At 40.6% G+C, this 26707-nt stretch overlaps 1 protein-coding gene across 1 annotated transcript; it reads left to right on the forward strand.

The window, feature by feature from the left end:
- The first annotated feature begins 333 nt into the window (after positions 1-333).
- On the forward strand, positions 334-26376 carry LOC118270693 (lactase/phlorizin hydrolase-like). The gene is made up of 16 exons (XM_035586430.2): positions 334-498; positions 862-980; positions 1058-1205; positions 8491-9013; positions 9176-9481; positions 10064-10308; positions 10835-10991; positions 13263-13309; positions 14237-14352; positions 16141-16323; positions 17330-17722; positions 23040-23137; positions 23513-23660; positions 24250-24401; positions 24911-25149; positions 25604-26376. Exons 1-16 carry the CDS (start codon positions 476-478, stop codon positions 25800-25802), a joined length of 3096 nt encoding a protein of 1031 aa, XP_035442323.2. The 5' UTR covers positions 334-475; the 3' UTR covers positions 25803-26376.
- The last annotated feature ends 331 nt before the right edge of the window (positions 26377-26707 follow it).

Here is a 26707-nt window from a genome sequence, read left to right on the forward strand (position 1 = left end):
ATATGATATCTTACAGCTAATTCCAATACAATGTCATATTATCTTACATATTATTTAACCCTAACATTTAACTTAATTAATATAACACACACACAAAAGGTTACGCCTTTTATCCCCGAAGGGGTAGGCAGAGATACTCATTACGACACGTAATGTCGCTATACAATGTACACCCACTTTTCACCATTTGTATTACAAGTCCCAATAACAAGTCCAAAATATAGTTAAAAAAATATAAGAGGAAGTAGTCCCTAAAGCATCAATAAAGACACTATGAGTAACTTGCAACAAATTATTTGCGAAAACAAGTTTAAAATACACTGACCGAGTGCAAAAGTATCGGCGATGATAATACAGACGAGGCGACACGTGAAGTGGTCCAGCATCTTCAAGATTTGAGATAAAGTACGTCAAGATAATGTTATATAAACTGTAAATCTATAACTGGAGCTACTCAGTCGGCTTTATCGGCGATATGAAGCTGCTAGTGGTCTTAAGGTACGTTTAATATTGAAATAGATTTTCCTTGTACACACACTTTTCACCATTTGTTTTATAAGTCCCATGTAATAGGGGGTGAGTCTATTGCCATATACTGGGCACAATTCCAAACTCCGTGCTTCTACTGAGAAATTTTCGAAAAACCGAAAAAAACCCAGTAATACTTTGCCCGACCCGGGAATCACTTGCGACCACTCGACCAACGAGGCAGTCTTATTAGTCCTAATAGCGCCATTACGTGCCGTAATGAGCACCTCTGCCTACCCCTTCGAGGATAAAAAGGCAAGCTATTGTTGTATGTAATTTTTCCTTCAACAACTTGATCCGTTTTTATACTTACTTATATGTATTTTGTCACAGTTTGGTGGCGGTTGCCTGTAATGCCTCCATCGTGAGGCATCAGCGCCGGTTCCCCGATGACTTCCTCTTCGGAACCGCTACAGCCTCCTACCAGATCGAAGGTGCTTGGAATGAAGATGGTAAGTTAATTCTGAATAAACTATTGTCACTATTTGTTGGTCAATCTTTTCCGCAACTTATCCTAAATTTATTTTAGGTAAGGGTGAAAACATCTGGGACTACATGGTCCACAACACCCCAGAAGTCATCAGGGATCTATCCAACGGTGACATCGCTGCTGACTCCTACCACAACTACAAGCGTGATGTCGAAATGATGAGGGAGTTAGGCCTGGACGCTTACAGGTTCTCCCTCTCCTGGGCTCGGATCCTCCCCACTGGCATGGCCAATGAGGTCAACCCAGCTGGCATCGCTTTCTACAACAACTACATTGATGAAATGCTGAAGTACAACATCACTCCTCTGATCACGCTCTACCATTGGGATCTTCCTCAAAAGCTGCAGGAGTTGGGTGGTTTCGCCAATCCCCTCATCAGTGACTGGTTCGAAGACTACGCGAGGGTTGTCTTCGAGAACTTTGGAGACAGAGTCAAGATGTTCATTACTTTCAACGAGCCTAGAGAGATCTGCTTTGAGGGTTATGGAGCTGCCACCAAGGCTCCGATCCTAAACGCCACCGCGATGGGAGCTTACTTGTGTGCCAAGAACTTGGTCACTGCTCATGCTAAGGCTTACTATTTGTATGACAGAGAGTTCAGGCCTGTGCAGGGTGGTCAGTGCGGTATTACCATCAGTGTCAACTGGTTTGGACCAGCCACGCCCACTCCTGAGGATGAAATGGCTGCTGAACTTAGGAGACAGGGCGAGGTTAGTCCTTTTTTTTACTAAATGCTTTTCTTGGTCGCTTTTTATTTAGTTCTATGGAGTTAATATTTGGTATTTGTTGTTTAACAGTGGGGAATCTACGCTCATCCTATCTTCTCAGCTGAAGGAGGTTTCCCCAAGGAGCTTTCAGACAAGATCGCCGAGAAGAGCGCTCAGCAAGGCTACCCTTGGTCTCGTCTACCAGAATTCACTGAAGAAGAGAAGGCTTTTGTCAGAGGAACTTCAGATTTCTTCGGAGTGAACCACTACACCGCATTCCTGGTGTCGGCGACTGAACGCAAGGGTCCGTACCCTGTGCCATCTTTGCTGGATGATGTGGACACTGGCTCCTGGGCTGATGATAGCTGGCTCAAGTCTGCTTCAGCTTGGCTTACAGTAAGTAGTTTTGATTAAATACAGGATTTGGAATCTACTTCACCACTCTGAAGATCATGAGTCAGCTTAAAACTCTACGAATTACTTTTTCTTTACAATTGTCAAATCTTAATTAGTCTCCGAAGTGTTCTGTAATATTTTCGTCTACATTTCCTTTCTTTTTAAAACCCTCCATTTATTTCCAGCTTGCACCAAACAGCATCCACACCGCTCTGACCCATCTGAACAACTTATACAACAAACCCGTCTTCTACATCACTGAGAATGGCTGGTCTACTGACGAGAGCCGGGAGAACAGTCTCATTGATGATGACAGGATCCAGTACTACAGGGCTTCCATGGAGAGTCTCCTGAACTGCTTGGATGACGGCATCAACCTTAAAGGGTACATGGCTTGGAGTCTGATGGACAACTTTGAATGGATGGAGGGTTATATGTGAGTATTTGGGATATATAATAATGGGGATAAACGTCCTCTAAATTTTAGGTGATGTAACTTCAAGCTTTGCAAGATGACTTGGGATTGTAGCGAACCCTCCCTTTCAAGTATTCAAGTATTTATTGCAAGTTAGTTCCTTAAGTTCCTCAAGTTAGTCCCTTAGTTAAAGCTCTATGGGTACTTCTTCAAAAGCGTTTTATGTTTTTTGTTTGACTATTTATTTATTTATTTGTGAGTGTATTTATTCCCTGTTAGTCCCATGAAAGTGATGGTCATGAATGCATGAGTAATATTATATTGAGCCATATGCCTATTTTTCAATTTCTATCTTCTTTAGACTTACAGGCAGATATTTTTATTTAAATTATATATATCATCCGTATCCTGCTTCAAATGTCGAAAAACTATCTGCAAGCATTCTTACCTTACATTTTGACGTTTTTCCCCTACAGTGAGCGATTCGGCCTTTACGAGGTAGATTTCTCGGACCCTGCGCGCACGCGCACCCCCAGGAAGGCAGCGTTCGTGTACAAACACATCATCAAACATCGCGTCGTGGACTATGAATACGAGCCGGAGACCATGGTCATGACTATCGATGAGGGACATTGAATGGACTTCTTTTGAAATTAAAATGGCTGACTGAGCTTGACTGGTTTATTTATTATTGACTGTTAAATTTAATAAAATGAATTGAACATTTTATTTGATTGTTTTACTCTATAGGTAGTTACGCCAATTAAGAATAAACAATATCAGACTTTATTTATAATATCGTATCAGTAGACTTATCCCCGAAGGGATAGATAGGCAAAGGGTTTTAATATAATGTTTGCCAATGACGACTCGAGTACCATATATACCACTCGACTGCCTTCGAGAACCAAGGGAAGCCATTCAATGATTTTCGCCTCTTAAAAAAAAGCTGGGTGCCGTCACGATTTATTGATTATTCCTGGGGCCTTAGTCTGCTATTACAATTGTGTCAGAATGGTCGATCACTGAGCAGTGCGAGAGGGACGGAGCTATACAACCTATATAGCTCCGTCCCTCTGATCGACCATTCTGACACAATTGTAATAGCAGGCCCCTGAAAAGTAACAGTTAAAAGAACAACACTTGACTGTGCGGTTAGCACGGTGACTGGGCAACTGGCTACCATACAACGTGTAGCGGGTCCGATTCCCGCACTGAACAACACTTTGTCTGATCTACAAATTGTTGTTTCGGATCTGGATGTCATGTGTATGTAAAATTGCATGTTTGTAAACGCACCCGCGACACAGGAGAAAAACTTAGTGTGGGGCAATGTTTAAAATCGTAATCTACCAAGTATTTTGAGGTCCTATGCTGTTCTGTAGCTGCGGATTACTTAGCGGGTTTACCGGGGCTCCGGCTCGAAAAGCAGGAGTACGCTACTTAATTTTAAGTTGTACTTAAATATCACGCTATCTCTGTCATTTAATAAAGAATTTATAGTGACAGAACTACATTTGAGAGCGTCTTAAAATTCGGGCATGAATCTTTGATGTTATTCATATCTGAAAATAGCGACAGACATAGGACAGATTCTGTGATCAATGACGTGCCCAAAATATTGTGCTGCGTGTCATCAATGGCACGCGTACCAATGGTTCGCTATCCCTGGGGCCTTAGTCTGCTATCACAATTGTGTCAGAATGGTCGATCATTGAGCAGTGCAAGAGGGACGGAGCTATACAACCCTCATAGCTCCGTCCCTCTCGCACTGCTCAGTGATCGAGTAGTCTGCTATCACAATTGTGTCAGAATGGTCGATCATTGAGCAGTGCAAGAGGGACAAGAGGGAATAGCAGATTAAGACCCCTGGACTAGACCATCGAAATGTTTATCGATACGCGTGCAAAATTGACGTCAAACTTGCATGACTGAGTGACATCGGTAGGCTTAAAAGTCATACAAATATGAAATGATAATTTTGTCTATGTTATGTTACTGTCAAAGTCTGAGTCAAGGTAAATCTTAAGTCTTTCTAGTAAAGCTTTAAAAGTCTCTGTCTTTTTAGTAAAAGTTTAGCTCTGATATTGTTCTTCCGCAGTACGAATCTTACTATACTAATTTACTTCTAAGGAATCTAAGTTTTTAAACTGACATAGTCACTAACAATATCATTAGAACTTAAAACGGGATATTTACCTATCCCATTTTATGTTCTAGATAGGTAGATAGATAGATGTACAGTATTATTTGTATCAACATGCTGAACCATGTGCAAATATTAATATAATTTTAGATTTAGTTTTATAACAATCAATGCGGTTATTAAGAATTCCAATCACCTATATCCTAAAATTAACTGGTAAGACCTTACAATTACCAAATCTCTTATTTACCAGTGACATCTATAGTTTGCACAGGTTACTTAAGATGCAAATCTTTTGTTTTTCGTAAACATGTCAACATTAACTTATCTGTTGTTTATCTCTGGCATGTCTGAACAATTTTGTTTACATTTCAATTGATATTTGAATAATGGTTCCGTATAAAACCTAGATAGTAGATTTTTAGTTTTAATTCCGCTTATACGTGTATTTTTTAACATGCGGTGTACAGTACCGCCCTCCCGCCCGCAATTAAATGCTCATGCAGCAGAGGTGTAACATAAAAACACACACATAACATGCAATATACTACTCGACATATGTTTCGCTCCTCCACGGAGCATCCTCAGGAGGTGTTGACTCGACGGCTCCCGCAGCTCGAAAGCCTGGCTTTCGGGCTTTCGGATTCGGCTTTCGGATTCGGGGATTAGGATGATTGGTAAGGGGGGTAATTGGGTCAAGGGGGGTAATTCAACTAAAGTATATCAACCCATTCAAATATTTAGTTACCAACTCGTAATAAAATTGAAAAGCTACTAAAATAAATTGACATCTTGAAGTACTATCAATACGTTTGGTGAAAGACACGAAGGTTATGACTGCCACGCTAACACTGCGTGGTAGACTTATCCTACACTGCATTGATTGCAATAATCTATGGACTGTGTGACACCACGATACGTGCATTTACACTTACATAACGTAACATGGATTTTGTTAATGCACAGAGAAATATTTGCATGATTTGTTCATGTTCCAGTTTTTTTTTTTTTTTGAGGGGAGATCTTTAATGGGACAATCCCGCCACAACCTCTCATACCGCTGCAACTCCTGTAAGCCAGGATCTACAGTAGATTATGAAAACACTGGGACACTGAAGTCTGTCGCGTCCCAGGGACATGAACGACTATCGTGGATCCCGCAATGAAATAAATCAGAAGATGTTATTAGAGGAGAAGAAAAAAAATGTTGAGGGGGATAATCATCCTGTGTCTTCTCCCGCCTTGGGTGAGGCGAGAGAGTGTCAGACTCTTACTGACTAAAAACCATCCTGTTCCTACTCCTGCTTTTCGAGCCGGAGCCTCGGTAACCCGCTAGGTAGTCTGCAGCTTCGGTTAAGTTTTATTTTACCTGTAATATTTAGGTTGGATAGTAGAGATGACACAATACATCTTTAATCAGTGAAGGGTAGCCAGAGGTGCACTATGCAGTCAATTAACACGATCATTCAGTATGGCACCAACTTATCTAGAGTTGTTATCACTTTCATGTATAGAGAGGAGGAGATACTAATCATATTATGTCCATTCATTTATTTCTCATACTTGTTTGTTACATTTTTAAATATTAAATTAAAAAGAAAAAATAAAACATTTAAAAATATAAAAAGCAGTAGCCCACCAGTAACGGGATAAATCCAAGCTACCGGTGGTCAGGGCTCAAGAGAGAGGAATTTCCGGACAATACGCGCCGTGTCCAGAAGTACTGCCTTCTGCATCAGGCTCTTGATCCAACCATCTAACGTTAGCCTACTCAGGTGTTGGTCGAGGCTTTTGGCTATAAGGCCATTGGCAGATACGACTATCGGCACAATGCTAATCATATTATTATTATTTAATTAAACAACTCAATTTTATAAAAAAAAAACACATTTTGCAAAATTAATTATTATGTTATCGGCTTACTCACGAAGCTGTTTGACGAGTAGCATCGCGACAATCGCCGCGTCGTGTGTCGCGGAATGCTGCTCATGAATTCATATTCATGAGCAGTCTTACTAGTTTCAAGCCTCTAGCATGGTCAAACAGTAACGTGAGTAAGTCGATAACATAATATGTAATTAATATTTGTAAGTCCTGGAATCTATTGTCAGGTATGTTTTGAAACAAAACTGTCATGTCTATTCATGCTCTTAAAATAATAATTTGTGATAAGTCGACGTAAACTAAAGGTAGACTTAATAACTTTTTAATTTTTTTTTATAACGTCACGCCTTTAATCCCCGAAGGGATAGGCAGAGGTGCACATTATGGCACATAATGCCAATGTACACCCACATTTCACAGTTTATGTTGTAAGTCCCATGTAATAGGAGGTGACCCTTTTGCCATACACTGGGCACAATTTCAGACTCCGTGCTACCACTGAGAAAGTTTCGAAAAATCGAAAAAAGCCCAGTAATACCTCGCCCGACCTGAGAATCGAACCCGAGACCTCTTGCCGCAATTGAAACCACTCGGCCAATGAATAAGTCTGCTTATAATGAATAAAATCCGTTAAGGAAAATGAAGCTAGCTTAACATATTATGCAAATACACTTATACAAGTCGAAGATAATCCAAGACATAATATTTATCTCTCTCGACACGTTCACGTGTAAACTAGCGGACTACAAACACTTCTGATAGCTCAAGTGGTTCGCTCCCTTCAGATAAATAATCTCAATTGAATTATATAAAATGTAAATGTATCGATAAACTTGGTTAGTGATAGAACCTGGTGATATGAAGCTGCTGGTGGTTTTAAGGTAAGATATATAGTGATACTATATTCTATTTATTTGGTAAAAATAATGTGGCCCTGAGATTTTTTATAATGTATTAATGATAAATGATAATATTTATTTTGCAAATAGGTTACAATGTAACTCTTTTACACGTCATTCTCTTAAATAACTAGATGAGGCCGGGATTTCCTATCGGACTACTCTGAGAAGAAATGCCGAAACAAACTCAGAGGTCATAGTCTCTTTTAAAGTCCAGACAAAATCAATTAAAGATGTCGGAGAACCGTGCAAGTTGATTTTGTGGTGGTCTTTAGAGGAAAGAACCACAGCAGTTTGAGCGGACCTGTTCAGATGGGTATGGGTATACATACAAAAATAAATAATATGTCACCATAGTACAATGATACCAATGGGACCATGTTACAATGTGTTCATGAATGTGACTTTTCCGAGTTATAATATGTACTTTCTAAAATTATTTAGACGCCACTGACAAACGATGAAGGAAATCGTTCTGAGGATGGTCTTATAATTTCTAATAATTTGAAATAGTCAATTCGTATTGAACAAGCGTGGTGATTAATGCTTACACATTCTCCGTGCGAGAAGAGGTCTTTGGTCAACAGTGGTCACTTATAGGCTGTTAATGTGATAAGTGTGTGTACATGCACTACTAATGAATAGAACGCAAAATTTTAGTATTCTGAGCATAATTCATTGCTTCAAAAACTGTTAAACAATTTAAATTTTTCTCTTCATCAATGTAATATTTAGACATTCCCATTATTATATTATAGTTTGGTGACAGTAGCCATTCATGGCGCCAATGTGAAGCACCAGCGTCGGTTCCCTGATGACTTCATCTTCGGGGCCGCTACAGCCTCCTACCAGATCGAAGGAGCTTGGGATGAAGATGGTAAAGGAGAAAACATCTGGGATCACATGGTCCACACTAACCCAAGTGTGATCAGAGATTTGTCCAACGGTGATATCGCTGCTGACTCCTACCACAACTACAAGCGTGATGTAGAAATGATGAGGGAATTAGGCCTGGACGCTTACAGGTTCTCCATCTCCTGGGCTCGGATCCTCCCTACAGGCATGGCCAATGAGGTCAACCCAGCTGGTATTGCTTTCTACAACAACTATATCAATGAAATGTTGAAATATAACATCACTCCAATGGCCACTCTCTACCATTGGGACCTTCCCCAAAAGCTGCAGGACTTGGGAGGTTTCGCCAATCCCCTCTTCAGCGACTGGTTCGAAGATTACGCGAGGGTTGTCTTCGAGAACTTCGGAGACAGGGTCAAGTTGTTCATCACTTTCAACGAGCCTAGAGAGATCTGCTACCAAGGATATGGAGGTGATTTGAAGGCTCCCATCTTGAATTCCACTGCCATGGGGACTTATTTGTGTGCAAAGCACCTCGTAATAGCCCATGCTAAGGCCTACCATCTCTACAATAAGGAGTTCAAGCCAACACAAGGCGGGCAGTGTGGTATTACCATCAGTGTAAACTGGTTTGGTCCAGCTACGGACTCTGCTGAAGACCAATTCGCTGCTGAGATCAAGAGACAAGGCGAGGTACTTTAAAATTTGGTTTCATTATATTGTCTTCTATCATTTTCTTCTTGAAAGGCTCATGAAAGCTTAACGTTTTAAGTCAAAGCATTTTTACAAGCACTTTCTTTGATTAGTTATCTTTTTAACAGACAAGTAACAAATCAAAATACTTCTATTTCTCAGTGGGGCATTTACGCACACCCAATCTTCTCATCAGAAGGAGGATTTCCAAAAGAATTCTCAGAAAGAGTAGCAGAGAAGAGTGCTCAGCAAGGGTACAGGCGCTCCCGCCTACCGGAGTTCACAGAAGAAGAGAAAGAATTGGTGAGAGGAGCATCAGACTTCTTCGGAGTGAACCACTACACAGCAAGACTGATATCAGCTACATTGTATAAGGAAGCTGCACCGGTCCCATCTCAAGTAGATGACATGGATGTTGGTCAGTATGCGCCTGATGACTGGGCTACTTCTGCTTCTGCTTGGCTTGCGGTAAGTTGTTCATGTTTGAAACCTTTGTTTAGAAGTTGTCTTGATTTTGAGAGTTCAATGAAGTTTTTATCAGACGCTTAATAATTGAGAGTTGAAGTATTATGCACTTGTTCTTATGACTAAGTGATAAGACCACACTTTTCTCTCGCTCTAACATAAACGCTACTTTTTATGGTTATAAGTCAGTAAATGAGCAGATGGATCACTTGATGGTAAGCAATCGCCAACGGCCATGGACACCCGGAACTCCAAAGGCGTTACCAATGCGTTGCCGGCCTTTTGGGGGTTAGGAATTTAAGGGTTGTTGGGGAATCGGGGATTGGGAAGATTGAGAACCCTCCCCCCCTCCTTCCCAATCTACCAAACATTTGGTCATTGGGCCTCTGGTATTCGTTCGTTCGGTAAGCGTTGTTTCACGTCAGTTTTCTGTGAGGCCTACACTCCGTTGAGCCGGCCCATTCATGCCGAAACACGGCTCTCCCACACTTACTTCTTATGAAGCAGCAAATTTTCCTTGCTCAAAATTTACTGATCAGGTTCAACTAAATTGCTGACTAACTTAAACTAATGTTTATCTTTCAGTTGGCTCCAAACAGCATTTTCAACGCGTTAAATCACTTAAAAGAGAAGTATAACAACCCGATCTTCTACGTGACGGAGAATGGGTGGTCCACTTACTATGAGACCGGTCTGGAGGATGATGGCAGGGTCACCTACTACAGGGCTTCCATGGAGAGTCTCCTGAACTGCTTGGATGACGGCATCAACCTTAAAGGGTACATGGCTTGGAGTCTCATGGATAACTTCGAATGGATGCAGGGTTATGTGTACGTATTATTGCTGTAAACCCATTTAGGGTGTGTCAAAGTTTACTAAGAATAGTGAAAGAGACAGATGGAAATGTTACATTGGTGGGTGCGGTTTATATGGTTCCCATATGATAACTTACCGTCGTACTCAGAGTCATTTAATGGTTACTTAAAGAATAGTTTTAGTAATCATTTAATAATGTCTCTGAATACGGTAGTAAGTCTTGATCTTTAACTCCAGTTTAGTTGATTCATTGAGGAGGACGTGATGGCAAATAAAGTTACTCACAGAAATTTTATTTCCCTCTGAGGTTGTAAACAATATTATCGCAGAACTAGGTACCGTATGTGCTCCGGAGCAGGTTTAATTAGAGGACTCGGTGCCCCTTTATAGGTGCTGAGGGTGGTTTTAGTGAGGTAAAAATCCCACACTCCTTAGTCTTTCTCCCCAAAAAGCTAGATGCCTTTTGAAGATTTCCCCCCGTAATAAAAATAAAGAACTAGGTATGTAGATTCCAAAAATAAGTATTTTCTTTTTTCACAGTGAGCGGTTCGGTCTGTATCAAGTGGATTTCTCGGACCCCGCGCGCACGCGCACCCCCAGGAAGTCAGCGTTCGTGTACAAGCACATCATCAAACATCGCGCCGTGGACTATGAATACGAGCCGGAGACCATGGTCATGACTATCGATGAGGGACATTGATGACTATTTGTTGTATTAAAGTTAATGACGACACTTAAATACTGTTTTATATTAAAACTGATTTGAAACGTTTCGTTCAATTTTGTTTTATTTGTACGATTAACTGACTGGGACTTAATAATTTATAGTAGGTACCAATAATGTCTGTTTCTTTAGCATTCCTATTTTCTCATTCTTTTGAAAGGCAAATGTTCCGTCTAAATTATTGGCATATAGCCATATAAAAATGAATTGAAAGCTCGTACAACTTTAATCTTACTCCTCAAAAAACATTCTTCTTAAATATCAAGATATTCTTATTAAATTATCCTTCAAGAAAATAGCGTATTCCTTTTGAAAAGGCCGGCAACGCACCCAGGATCACGGTGTTGCTGGTGTAGATCGGCTGCACTAATTGCTTCCCATCAGGTAACCCGTCTGCTCGTTTGCGTTCCATAAAAAAAAAACAAGAAATTAATCGGATTGCTGCAACAGTTTAAGTTTTGCTCTTAGCAACATTTTGCAATTTCGCATCAATAAGTATTGGGCTTGGTGATTGTCTATAATCGTCTCTAGGATTCAATCTAAGAAAAATACCTAACCTAAAATATTAAACCAATTTCAATGAATTCTGTGGTTAAATCTTCGAAGGTTTAGAACTCAGTTTTGTTTTAGTAGTACTAAAAACAACAAGAAAACGCCAACGCCATCTATATTTTGCCCCAAAGAATTAAAATCTGTACTGTTAAGCTAAACGCTACGAACCTTAAGAGAGAGTTTATGAATTATTTAGATAGATGTCGCTATAAAACATTATAGATATTTTATTTATTAGGCTAAGAACATCACGACTGTATGGTTAAGAAGTCAGTAGAAACTTCAATGCTTAGTAATTAAATTTAATTAGACACCAAATATGTATCTAAGTGTTATGAGAGCGAATTCAGTCAAAAATTAATGACAAGGGCACGGACCATTAGAGTCCGTTTTTTTTTTTTTTTTTTCAGGGGGAAAATCATCCAATGACTTCTCTCGCCAGGGCAAAGCGAGAGGGAGTGTCAGACTCTTACTGACTAAAAACCACCCCGTTCCTACTCCTGCTTGTCGAGCCGGAGCCCCGGTAAACCCGCTAGGTAGTCCGCAGCTCCGGATTAAGCATCAGCCCTACTGGGCCCCATCTGTGGTGGTCTGATGGCTCTTTGAGGCGAGCGTGGAACGCGACGAGCTGTACGTACGGGTCTGGTTTTGGTCGGGTGGAAGCTAGCCTTGCTCGCCGCCCGCAGACCCGCACTTACCTTGCCTGGAGATCGTCACGGGATCCCCGAGGCCCGGAGTGTCTTTCGCGTCGGCTAGGGCGTGAGGAAGTTCGTTCCCTCACGCGTCCCGCCTCCTCCTTAGCTAGCATAACTGCTTCGCAGAAGGAGGAGACGGCATCCCAGTCCCCCTCGCTCCGCACCATGGTCTGAACCAAAGCCGGACGCGAGAGGTCGCCGTCGCCGATTACTTCCCTGAGGGCACGGCGGTGTTCAGCCCACGCAGGGCAGACCGCAACCGTGTGTTCCACCGTGTCCTCCGGGCGGTCTTCGCAGTGATGACACCCGGGCGTTTCCTCCCGCCCAATCAAAAACAGGAACCTACCGAAACTCCCATGTCCGGTAAGCACCTGCGTCAGGCGGTAGGTGAGGACGCCATGGCGCCTCTCTAGCGCTCCTCAAACAGGGGACTTACCGCTGCAATGACAGCGAGCCCAACCATTAGAGTCCGTAGAGAACTAATATAAATAGAAATAATAAAAAAAAAAAACTGAATTCAGGTTAAAGTTCTATTATCAAACACGAAATATGTAATATGGCGTTCCCTTTATCTAATAATGGAAAATATTATTTATAAATACTAATCTACCTAGATATAATCTGAAATATGTACCTACCTACCATTACTAAGACCTTTTACCTACATAAATACCTAACTGTCTATCAACTACCGACGATGAACTTTAGACCCATTACTTTCAATAGAAAATCTTTCTTCACAACAACAAATCACTGTAATCAGCACATCAAAGACTGTAATCAACATAAATTAGATAAAATTATAACCCAACCAAATTAAATACGACACACAATGTCACTGCTATCTCAACGACTTAGCTGTAGGACGACACAATTTTGTTCGCGCGTCAATTAGTTCCAATTTTGGCCGCTCGCATTTTTAATTTGTCAGTGTTATAGTAAGTAATGGAAGGAAATTATCTAATTGTTGATAATATAGATATGTGAACTAATACAGTTTAGTATACCAAAGAGGATGCACGTTCTAGCTCTTTTATTATTGAAGTAAGATGTTTTTAAATGAAATTGTGTTTTAATGGTGTAGGCTTAAAATTGTTTGTCGTTTGTGCTTAAAATCTAAGATTATTTTTGTTTGTAAATGTGTTTTATAGAATTGTGTTTATAGTTTAAAATCGTTTCTTTTTTATTTGGGATTGCGGTGTTTTGTGAAGTGCATAGAAATAAGAATATTAGTATCATAGAAATATAAAAAACGCTTCTTTCATAATATATCTATGATTAGTATGGTGAAGTGTGCATGAGATTTATACAGATACAAGAAAATAAATAAAATTAAAATATTCAAACAAATATTGTTTAGAGATATTCCTAATGGTGTTCTTTTCGATGTGATAATTTTAATTAATTTATTTATTTATACCATTTAACAATTAAAATACCAACTATATTTATAAAATTAATTAAATAAAAAAACTCAACTGTAAAAAAAGTAACAAAACAAGTTTGAATCAGAAGCATATTATTATAAAATAATTTATTTAAACCAACTTTAACAGTATATATTTATATAATATATAAGACGGAAATATTCTGTTTTTGCAACGTCACACCTTTTATCCCCGAAAGGGTAGACAGAGGTGCACATTACGGCACGTAATGCCGCTATACAATGTACACTCACACACAATGTAAAGACGGGAATATTTAAGTACCTAATAATAACTAAATAAATAAATAAGCCTTTTATTGCTGTTCTACAGTTTACGCACATTTTCTTATTACTAATAATATTCCTATATGAACAGATCATCTACACGATCGGTTTCACTTGACAGCTTGTCTTCTGACAAAGGCCTCCTGTAAAGATTTCCATTTCTGTCTGTCTCTCGCTGTTCTCGTCCACTCTGGACCCGCAACCGTTTTGAGTTCATAATAATAACTACAGTCTGGTAAAAAAAATATAATTTTCAGCCTCCTGGTCGGTTCTGATGGCTGGACGGACACCAGGAGGAGAACGTTCCCGGAGAACTTCCTCTTTGGAGCAGCGACATCAGCTTACCAAGTGGAAGGAGCTTGGAATGAGGATGGTAAGTGTCGTATTATATATTTTTTTAAATCGTTCCTACACATTAGAATTTTCTCCTGTGTCGTGGGTGCGTTTACAAACATACAAGTTCACATACACCATGACACTCAGAATCGAAACGACAATGTATGGATCACACAGAGTAGTTCCGTGCGGGAGTCTAACCCGCTACCCGTTGCGCGGCAGCCAGTTGCCCAGCCACCGCGCCAACTGTGCAGTCAATCAGTCAATTTCTAAAGTCCTCCTAAGATTCGACAGTAGGTATTCTGTAAGAAACTAAAGATTTAACAGATTTCAAAGTCAAAGCATTTATTCCAAGTAATCCAAAAAAATTAAGCACTTTTGAAACGAAACCCCCAAACAAACAAACACCCTCATCCATTTATCATATTAGTAACTAAGTATGGATGTAATACAATAGACAAATTAATATTTATTTAATTTATTTTAATATATTTATTCTAATGCAACATTACGTAGACATGACCTGACTTATTGCCACCAGACTTAGAAAGCTGCCTGACCCGAGAATCGAAACTGAAACCTCGCTTGGTAACCACACATCCAACGATGCAATCATAATAATCCAATTTAATCATGAATCAGCACTTCAATAATTACATAAGACTACTATTTAGTTTAAAAAAAAATAACAATTAATATCTTTTATCTTTCCTCGATTAACTGATAGCTGTTATCTTTCACGTAATATCTGTCGTGTGTTCACTGTATTGGGGTCGGCAGTTACATAGGTATTACGTGGCCCAATTAGTGGCAAAATTAATTATCTTATATTTTTAGGACATTTCTCGTAAAATCTTTTTGTATTAAAGCTAACAATTCCTTTTTCTTTATACAAAAGATAGGTTTATCGGGGCTCCGGCTAGAAAAGCAGGAGTAGGAACAGGGTGGGTTTTTATTCAGTAAGAGTTTGGCACTTCCTCTCGCCTCGCCCAAGGCGAAGTCATTGGATGACTTTCCCTCCTTAAAAAAAGCTTGTACACCCAGTGTCCGATACGGCGCTTAACGTATAATAATTCTGTGATCATCATCTGTACACTTAATTGCAATAAACGTTTTGACTTTGACTTATTGAATAAAATAAATACTCGTATATAAACCTGTACTCTATTTGATGACGTCCTTCTATTATAAATATTCTGTTCCCACAGTCAAACTGTAAAAAAACCATTTAATGGAAAGGAGTTAAACAATAGAGTTTTTTTTTATTTATAAGATCATAAATAAATAATTATCTAGACTAATAAATAAAATTGGATGTCTATTTGTAATATTGATATATAACCGTTTTTTTCTACATGCATAAATTAATACAGGTACCAATATTTTTTTTGTCTCTCGTCTGTCTGTTTGTTCCGGCTATCTCTGAAATGGCTGAACCGATTTAGATGGGATATTTTTATTAGCTGATTTACTAAGGAGTAACTTAGGTTACAGTTATTTTAGAAAATGAAGTCACAAAGTCCGTAATCCACGCGAGCGAAGATTCAGGCATTCGCTCGTGGCATCAGCGGGCAGATGCCCGTATATATTATACTTAATACCTAATAATGCTTCTTAGAGGAAATTAACGTTTCAGATGTGACATTAAGTTTTAAGTATTGTTTTAAATACTGGTGCGTTTAGTTAATTAATGCGAAAGTATATGAAATTGTGTGTTTGTTACTCAATCACGTCAAAACGACTGTATATGTGATGTACGAGACGATAGGTGTTCTGTAAGTAACTACATCAGTTAATTTTACAAAATCTTTCTCTGAATTTGCAGGCAAAGGCGAAAGCATATGGGACAGGTTTTCCCACGAACACCCAGAGAAGATAGCTGATGGTAGAAATGGGGATGTGGCGAGTGACTCCTACCACCTGTGGAGGCGAGACGTGGAGATGCTACGAGAGCTGGGCGTGGACTTCTATAGATTCTCCATATCGTGGCCTAGGGTTCTACCGACAGGTAACAACAATTAAACAACGCTGTTTAGAAATGTGATTTCATCTCCACCGTTTCTGATATATGGTTTTTTCTGTTCATGATAAGTTTTTGAGTCACAAAAACTATTAGTAGTATTGTTTTAAGGTAATTAAATAATCTCTACATAAATCTACTAATGCTACTAAATTTTAAACTGTACTAATCTCTAAATAATTTAATTAAAAGAAAAAAGTGATTTTAATCTTGTTGCTTAAATGAATGACGCAGGTTCTATCCCAAGGTAAGAGCAAAGTTTAACAGATAAATTGTTCTATACATAAAACCGTCCCCTACTCATACATATGATGCAACGCAAATTAATTTCTCCTGTGATCCAGTCAATGATGAAATATAAAGAAAAACGTCCAGTCACTCTCAATTCAATATATGGATCAGACAGATAAAGACTTATAAACAAACATGAATGACAGTTACACAGAAATTGGTACAAAACTCTGTCTGTCCGTTTTGCATAAACATTTGTACAATGAGTTATTTTTAGCAAATACTTCGACTTGACCGTCGATCTTGGTCGTTTTATCATAAATTATCTTATTATTAGTAAAGTAGTAGATAATTTAATAATACACAGGGATATAGCTGCAGTCGTATCTATGTTATGCTCTCGAGCTTAAGAGCCCCCAGTGTGCGAAAGTAGAATATGTATCATTTTTTTTTACTACAGAAAATGCACTCTTTTTTTAGATATAGTAAGCGTGCATCCAGATGTTGACAATATAATTTTAGAAGTGGATTGATGGGTAGTACGTAGGAATAATAATAAATGGTAAATAATAAATAAAAAATTATATACATTTTCAAAGAGAGTTCTGCCTTTACACCTATTAGAAGCACAACTATCTATCCATATCATTAAGCCTACAACGCATACCTATCTTCTACATATAGCCAATACCTATCACTTAACCACTTAAAACTCATCTTTATCACCAAAAAAATAACAACCCTTTTTCATTCATCTTCACAGGATTCCCAAGCAGCATCAACGAAGCTGGCTTCAAATACTACGACAACTTAATAGACGAGCTCCTCAAATACGACATTCAACCAATGGTCACCCTCTACCATTTCGACTTACCCCAAGAATTAGAAGAATTAGGAGGTTGGACAAACCCCCTATCCGCCACCTGGTTCGAAGATTACGCGAAAATAGTCTTTAAAAGATATGCGGAGAAGGTTAAATTTTGGATAACTATAAACCAGCCTAATACTATCTGCATGGAAGGTTATGGGAGTGACGTCATGGCTCCAGGGGTGAACGTGAGGGATGTTGGAGCTTACGAGTGTGTGAAAAATGTCCTGCTAGCTCATGCAAAGGCTTACAGGCTTTATGAGAAGGAGTTTAAGAAGGAGCATGAAGGTAAGATTGTTTTTTTATATGACTAGTCAATGTGGTGATGTTATTTGATTTTTTTTATTGTAAGATAAGATAGTGTCTTGGTGTCCCGGAGGCTTAAGACGTCTGCTTCTCATACAAAGCAAAGTACAAATGTGACCTTTTCCGAGTTATATATAGGTTATTTTTAAGCATATTTAGACACTACTGACTAACGCTAAAAGAAAACATGGTGAGGAAACCTAGGCCTATAATTTCTAATTAATTATAAGTTTGAAATCGTCAAGCCGCATTGAGCACAAGCGTGGTGATTAATGCACAAATTTCGTGAGAGAAGAGACCTTTGTTCAGCAATGGCCACAGATAGGCTATAGATGAACCTAAGATTTGGTTGTTTTATGATTATTATTTTTACGATCTCTGACCAATCTGTGTGTAGTTTTATGTCATGACGACTTTTGTTCTTCAAAGATTCTTCAGCCCAAAGTATAACAAGTGTGAAAATATCTTACGTGATGTAAAATATATTTAACAGGAAAACAGAAGATATTATTTTACTTGGTGCGGTAGTGAAGAAATGAATTTGCATTTCTATAATTATTCACTTAAACGTTGCATCATTTGACATTGCAGAAAATTTATCACCTGTTTAAATATGCAGCTAAATTATTGTTCGGTCTGGTAGTAGTAATGCATTGCACGGCATAACTATAATCTTTTTTTATGGTATAAGCCGGTAAACGAGCAGACGGATCACCTGATGGTAAGCAAGGCTCGGAACCGGTTTAAAAAATACCGGTTAATACCGGTTTATATCGGTTTTCCTCCGAACTTTTCTTAAGAACGTGAACATTTCAAGAAATTTATTTTAACCTAAATTAACCGGTTTATTCGACCAGGGGCATGTCGGTACACGCGTTGAAATATTATTATTGAATATAATCTGAACAGCGCGCGGCGTTTCTTTGATGTGCCTCGTATTAACCGGTTTTTATTGACCTAAACCGTTTAATCCGAAAAAACCTTTATGAAAATACGGTTCCAAATACCGGTTTCAAAAACCGGTTTCGCGAACGAAACCCAATGTAAAGGTTTTGCGTACAAGTACATAATAGCGGTTTGAAAATTTAACCGGTATCCGAGCCTTGATGGTAAGCAATCGCCGCCGCCCATGGACACTTGAAACACCAGAGTCTTTACAAGTGCGTTGCCAGCCTGTTGGGGATTAGGAATTTAAGGGTTCTTGGGGAACCGGGGATTGGTAAGATTGGGAAGGGGGGTAATTAATTGGGCCTCCGGTAGCCTCACTCACACAACGCAAGCATTGTTTTTCTCATGTCCCGTCGATTTTCTGTGAGGCCGTGGTATCATTCCGGTTAGCCGGCCCATTGCTGAAACATGGCTCTCCCACACCTATTTATAACTTAATAATGTGTTGATGTATATTTAATAATTATTTATTCTCTGAATATTATAATACGACATTAAAACAAAGGATTGTGTTCTGAAATGATAAAATAATAACATTAACATAATTGCAACTGTATTGTGGGGACCGAGTCACCCACGTCCGTAGGAAGATACCCACAGTTAGGCCCTACACGTGGTCCCCGGGTGGTGCTAATCAGGTGACACTAACTGGTGGTAGGTTTCGACCGACGGCTTGTGACCACCCACTGGGTAAAGACGTACCGCCAAGCGGCCTTGCGTGTTCCGGTACGATACCCAGTGTAGCCGATTTAGAGGGGATGGGTCAAAGTGGCGGTCCCAATGTCTGCAGACCGGCCAGACTCGCGTTGCTCATGACGCATCGGGAGACTAGTCGCGGAGGGTAGCGGGATCCGAGGCACGGTGCACCGCTGGCCGACCGCAGTTAGTTGGGGGCCCAAGTAATGTGTTAGCCACATGTGAAAGGCTGCCCCGCCAACTGGCGAAAAATCCCGGAATGCGCCATCGTGCTGGTTGGCGACAAGGCGAGAGGGCCCGATGGACATTTCCGGGGGGGCTCGGGCGTCCCCGCAGTCTCCAGACTAGTACCCCAATGATGACGGCTTGCCAATGCGTGACTGTGGTAGCGGTATAGGATTCCATTTTACTTCCTTCCCCTTCCCTAACTCACTCAACAACATGCCAAGGTCAAAAAAGAAAAGAGCAAAACAGCGGCTGCACTCCCTCTCACTTAAAGTGCACCTTAGTAACATACGAGGTCTGCACACAAATCTCGCAGCAGTCCACTTTCATCTTGAGACTGAAAAACTTTCTCTCTTTTTTATCTCAGAGACGCAAATTAAAAGTCCGTCAGACGTATCGTACCTATCATACCCAGGGTTTACCCTGGAGCACAATTTTAAACCGCACGCAGGTGTGTGTTTTTACGCTCGGGACGATATATGCTATCGGCGTCTCCGCGACCTTGAGGATTCCAGATTCTCAACGCTTTGGGCTCTAGTGGACACAGGCATGGATAAAATTATCTATGCATGTGTTTACCGTTCGCACAGTGGGGATCAGGAGGCGACCAGGCTCACACAGTACCTCAGTGAGGCGGCAGATGCGGCTCAGCAGAGGTACCCTTCCGCTCAATTGGTGTTACTGGGGGATTTTAATGCCCACCATCAGGAGTGGCTCTTCCCATACCAGTTCACAGACCACGCTGGCCGAGAGATGCGAAAGCTTTCGCTTACACTAAATCTTACCCAGCTGGTCCAGGGAGCTACGAGGGTGCCGGATGTTGAATCGCACACAGCCAATTGCTTGGACCTTCTGCTGACAACAGATCCAGACCGCTACTCAGTGTCGATATCATCACCGTTAGGTAGTTCCGACCACTGTCTGGTGAAATCAGTATCAGTCTACTCTCCGCCCGATCCCTGCCCCAGAGGCACCAGGCGGGTATGGCGATATAGGTCAGCAGACTGGGACGGCATGCGATCGTTCTTCGCTTGTTATCCTTGGCAGCCTACTTGCTTTTCTTCAAATGATCCATCGTCGTGCGCAGGTGCTGTGGCGGATGTGCTGCGGCGGGGGATGGAGTACTATATCCCATTCTCTGACGTAGCAGTGTCTGACCAAGCTCGCCCTTGGTTTTGGTCCGGAATGTGTTCGCGCTAACGCGCTTATGCAAGCGGCATACCGGGCATGGGCCGACGCTCGTATGCACAAGGCGGGCGACGTGAGTCAAAAGAAGAGGGCTTTCAATAGTGCTGCCAAGTCCTGCAAAAAGGTGATGAGGAGGTCTCGGTTCGACCACATTAGCCACATCGGGAACAAACTAGCCTCATACCCTGCCGGTAGTAAGGCGTTTTGGACCCTGGCTAAGTCGGTTGAATCGAACTTCTGCCGTCCCTCACTACCGCCGCTGATTAAACCCGATGGGTCGCTGGCACATACTGCCGAAGAGAAGGCAAATTTGTTTGCTTCCCTCTTTGCAGAATCTTCGCGTCTAGATCCTGGTGACGCGCGACCCCCAGCCTGTCCTGATGGATGTGGGTCGAGTATGTTGGATATTCGCATCCATCAGAAGGACGTCCGTAGGGTGTTGCGTAACCTAGACGTGAACAAGGCGAGCGGTCCGGATGGGATACCAGCGATTGTTTTGCGGACATGTGCGCCTGAACTGTCTCCGATCCTGACACGCCTGTTTAGGCTATCTCTTGAGGCTGGTAAGGTGCCGAAGGTATGGAAGCTGGCTAACGTACAGCCCGTTCCCAAAAAGGGTAGTCGTGCTGACCCAGCCAACTATAGACCAATTTCAGTAACGTCCATTCTATGTAAGACAATGGAACGTGTACTGAATACTAAACTCCTGGCATACCTAGAAACTAACGACATCTTAAGTGACCGACAATACGGCTTTCGCCGAAACCGGTCAACTGGAGATCTTCTAGCGTATGCCACCTACATCTGGAGTGAGGCCATTGAGAGGCACGGGGAGGCGCTTGCCGTTTCCCTCGACATCTCGAAGGCTTTTGATAGGGTCTGGCATCATAGCCTTGTTGGTAAGCTTCCCTCCTTCGGCCTGCCTGCTGGTCTGTGTGCTTGGATAGCAGACTTCCTGAGCGACCGATCCATCCAAGTGGTCATCAATGGCTCCTCGTCCGATGAAATGGCTATCAATGCCGGAGTTCCTCAGGGGTCAGTGCTCTCGGCTACATTGTTCTTGTTGCACATAAATGATCTGCTTAAGCCCGGTACCTTTGGGTATGCAGATGACAGTACTGTTGCTGAGAGATACACGTCCAGCGCACGAGCTAGTGGGTCACAAATCCAGTCTCTTCGAGAGGCTATGGTGGGGCGCTTGAACTCTTCCTTGGAGGCGGTATCCGCATGGGGCAATGCCAATTTGGTTGAGTTCAATGCTGCTAAGACCCAGGCGTGTCTATTTTCCGCTAAAAGGAGCCAATTCAGCCCTGCTCCTACTTTCCGAGGTGCAGCCGTGCCAATAACCGACCGTCTGGATATTCTTGGTGTTACGCTAACGTCTACCCTCAACTTTGGGCCATTCATTGAAGCAAAAGCCCATCTTGCTGCAAAAAAACTGGGAATCCTCGCAAAGGTCAGACAATACTTCACGCAGGAACAGCTGCTCAAACTTTATCAGGCGCAAGTTCGATCATGCATGGAGTATTGCTCTCATCTTTGGGACGGATCAGCCCGATACCAGCTTGATGCACTCGAGGCAATCGAGAGACGAGCCAAGAGGATCATTGGCAATGATGCACTTGTCGAGTCGAAACTCCAAAGTCTAGAGCACCGACGCCGAGTGGCTAGCCTGTCGGTTTTCTATCGGCTGCATTTCGGGGAGTGTGCGTCGGAATTGCACAATTTAATTCCGCCTAGCCCGTTCCATCATCGGACAACCAGACGTACGGCAACGCGTCATCGTTACATGGTGGATATCCCATCTATACGCACAAAACGTTTTGGGAGTACATTCATTATACGTACAGCTAAGGAATGGAATTCCCTGCCGGAGTCTGTGTTTCCCGAGAGCTACAACCCTGGAATATTTAAATCAAGAGTGAATAGGTTACTTCTAGGTAAGCGCGCTCCATCGTCGACCGCATCGTCGCTTCCCATCAGGTGAGATAGTGGTCAAGCGTGAACCTATAGTTAATAAAAAAAAAAAAAAAATATTTGTTTCGTTTTGTGTTTAATGCAAACATAAATAAAACATATTAACATTGTAATAGTAATCTGAGTACAATGGGCGGTCTTATCACACTTGGGGGTCTTGTCTTATCGGCGATTTCTTCCAGACAAACTTTGGGTGGATATTATCATTTATTTCAAGATTCAACATAAAATTATGAGTGTTTGATTCTATTATATTATATTTCAGGTAACGTCGGCATTGCAGTGGCAGTTAATTGGTTCGAGACCTTGGATCGCAATAACACTGTCAAAATGGAAGCTGCTGAGAGAGCGAGGGCATTTGAGGTGAATGAATCACAAACTTACGGGTTTAACAAACTGATTAGATATAGAAAAATAGTCCTCGTCCAACTCACTAGCTAGGGTTTCTAGATCTTACACATAGTTTGAATTGCCCTTAATACAATGGGATTTACCAAAAGGAGGTGATTCTTCTTTTTGTACCTTTTATGAAAAATTGGCAAAAATATCCATTACCATCATCATCATTTCAACCACAAGACGTCCACTGCTGAACATAAGCCTCCCCCAATGACTTCCAAATAGTCCAGAAGCGATCTGCAAAAATATTAAAAAACCTAAATTGTAAAGAAAATCTCATTCACTTAACATAAGAACCTAAAACGGATTATTAAAAAAATATTAATAATATCTTTTCAGTTCGGTATATACCTCGACCCAATATTTTCCAAGGAGGGTAACTTCCCCCCTATCGTCAGAACTATAGTGGACAAGAAGAGTGAAGAGCAAGGGTTCAAGACCTCCAGACTACCGAAGCTATCTTCTGATGAAATTAAGCTGCTTAAAGGTAATTAATGACTAACCGCCGTAGGTACTCAAAACCTTTTAATAGTAACCTAATTTAATCTTAAGCAATGGTTTGCCGAACAAAATCATTACTAAGGAATAGTTTAAGTAATCATTAAATGTCTCTGAGTACGGCAGTAAAAATCATTCCTGCAATGTGAAAAGTACTGAGTCGAATACTGTTGATGACTGAGAACCAGTAGTTGAACAAGAAAATACATAAAAGTCGGAGATAATCCAAAAATCCAATTACGTTTACTGCAATCGGAGTATCGAAAAAAAAACCGAAATGATTAAAAAAATTAATATTACAAAATTACCCTATAAATGATGATTCTAAATCGAAGTAGGATAATAGAATGATCATTCTTACAATTTATTCAACAGAACAACAACTTGCGAAATCGTTTACGTCAAATGTGCATCAGCAATTTATTAAAATAATAAGTACTGGTGCGGATGCAACATCAGCGATGTCCAGATAGTGGTTATATGTAATTATCCCGTAAACACGTTCATATAACGCATAGATGTTATTTGCCAACTTTCATTTTAAAGGTTTTACAATCCAGATTTCCTCCATTTTCCAGGATCAGCAGATTTCCTAGGCATGAACCACTACACCACATTCCTGGTGCACCATGGTGAGGAGAAATTCGAGGGTCCTTCAGTTGAAGACGATCGCAACACCATATACACACAGGGTTCTGAATGGATTTCTGGCAAATCTTCGTGGCTGAAGGTAATGCACTTGTTTAAGACTATGAACTCTATTAGAATAGTTTATTTTTTCGTTTTATCATCATCAACAGCCCATCTATCTAGATCAGTCAATTGCTGTACTATGAGCCTCACACACAAGATGGTAGAACATAAGAGGGTTTGCCACATTCTGCCCACTATCACGCGAATTGGACATCGCAGTTTGAAAGATTTAGGTTAAACAGAGACTATTGCTACCTATGCTTAATTAAATGTGTAATTCCTTAGTCAGCCCTTACGACACATGTAGAAAAAGAAGAGAATGACATTTTTTTTGAGAAGGGAATATCATTCTCAGGCTTATCCCGCCTTGGACGAGACGAGAGGGAGTGACAGACTCTTACTGACTTAAAAACACCTGGTTCCTACTCCTGATTTTCGAGCCGGAGCCCCTGGTAAACCCGCTAGGTAGTCTGCAGCTCTGCATCAGGACTCACTATCTCTTCTCAGACATGACGTCATATTCATTTTAACAACTCCTTTTTCCAGAGTGCTCCCTACGGTCTCTACAAAGCGTGTATCCATCTTAACCTGAACTACGATTACCCACCCATCATCATCACTGAGCATGGTTGGTCTACTGAGAAGGGTCCAGTAGACCAGTTGCGAGTAAACAATATGAGGGCGTACCTCGGAGCTCTCCTACTGGCCATGGAAGATGGTACTCAGGTCAAAGGGTACACTGTGTGGAGTCTCATGGACAATGTCGAGTGGACCGCTGGTACCAGGTTGGTAGAGTATTTATGGAAGTTTACAAAGTAATTGAAAACAATATTCGTATATAAGTGTGGGAGAGCCATGCTTCTGCACGAATAGGCCGGCTCAACCAGAGTGATACCACGGCCTCACAGAAAACCGACGTGAAACATGGAAGTGAGGTTACCGGACGCCCAATTACCCCCCTTCTCAATCTTCCCAATCCCCGATTCTCCAACAACCCTTAAATTCCTAACCCCCAAAAGGCCGGTAACGCACTTGTAACGCCTCTGGTGTTTCAAGTATCCATGGGCGGTGGCGATTGCTCACCATTAGGTGATCCGTGTGCTCGTTTATAGGCTTATTCCAAAAAATAAAATATCACGCCTTTCTTCCATGGGGGAGAAAAAAATTGCTTCGAAACTTACATTAACTCTTTTGCTTCTATATTATATTTATCCAAAATACTTATTTCCTTTATTTCAGTGAACGCTTCGGTCTCTATGAAGTAAATTTTGAATCGGAAACCAAGGAGAGAACAGCGCGACTCTCGGCTCTAGTTTACAAGCATATCATAGAGTCGAGAACCGTAGAAGATGGATGGAGTACAAACAACTTGAAAATAGAAATTACTAAGAAGAATTATGAAAACAAAAAGAATACTAACTATAAAGGCGAATTATGATGTCATCACTTTTAACGCAAGTTACTTGAGTCGGCACTACTTCTTCCATTCTGTTCATTATCAGTAAATAGCTTAGCCTTATTCAGGCTAAGCTATTTTCTTACCCGCTGGGTATAGGCGAAAGAAAATGTCTTAAAACTCTTTCTTATAACTTTAGAGAGACATACTAAATTAATTATTATGTTACCGGCTTACTTACTTACCTAACTGTTTGTCGAGGAACTCGACTAGTTTCAAGCCATGCTAGAGGCTCATATTCATGAGCAGCATTCCGTGACACAGGACGCCTTGTTTGTCTGTTATTGTTATTTTGAATAGAAATTGGTAAGATAAGTAGATAAAGTACGTATTTATTAACATAAATTATATGTGTTATCTTAATTCTTGACCTAATGCTCGTGGCATAATTGATAATTGTGAACCAGGAACTATCTAATAATATAGTCCATGGTCACATTTCTCGTTTATTTATAGCTACGTGCTACTGTAATTGATAACTAGGTATTTTGTAATGTGTACTTAAGTATTTTGTAAGCAAAACAATGTAATAATTAGATTAAATGTTTTTTTACAATAATGTTGTTGTTGTTTTTTTCTACATAGTATTTATTTTTTTCGATACGACATCTATCAAATCTAATAGGAACTATTACTGCCGAGAGAGTTGCAATAACCAACCAATTAGTTCCAAACAAATAAGACAGATGTCGCTAAACTACAATTACCAGTTATATGATTTGAATAACAGAGGGCACTAGTTGCTGTCTTTTGTAAATAATTTAGATCAGTGTTTTTTTCTTACTTGCTTAAATAAAAGGTTTTATCTTTGACAGTTTATTTGAGATATATGTATTTTTATTTTCCTTAACCACACTTCCCAAACCACATTTATTTCCTTTTATCGG

The sequence above is a fragment of the Spodoptera frugiperda genome, chromosome 13, assembly GCF_023101765.2.
Source record: "Spodoptera frugiperda isolate SF20-4 chromosome 13, AGI-APGP_CSIRO_Sfru_2.0, whole genome shotgun sequence".
Taxonomy (NCBI): domain Eukaryota; kingdom Metazoa; phylum Arthropoda; class Insecta; order Lepidoptera; family Noctuidae; genus Spodoptera; species Spodoptera frugiperda.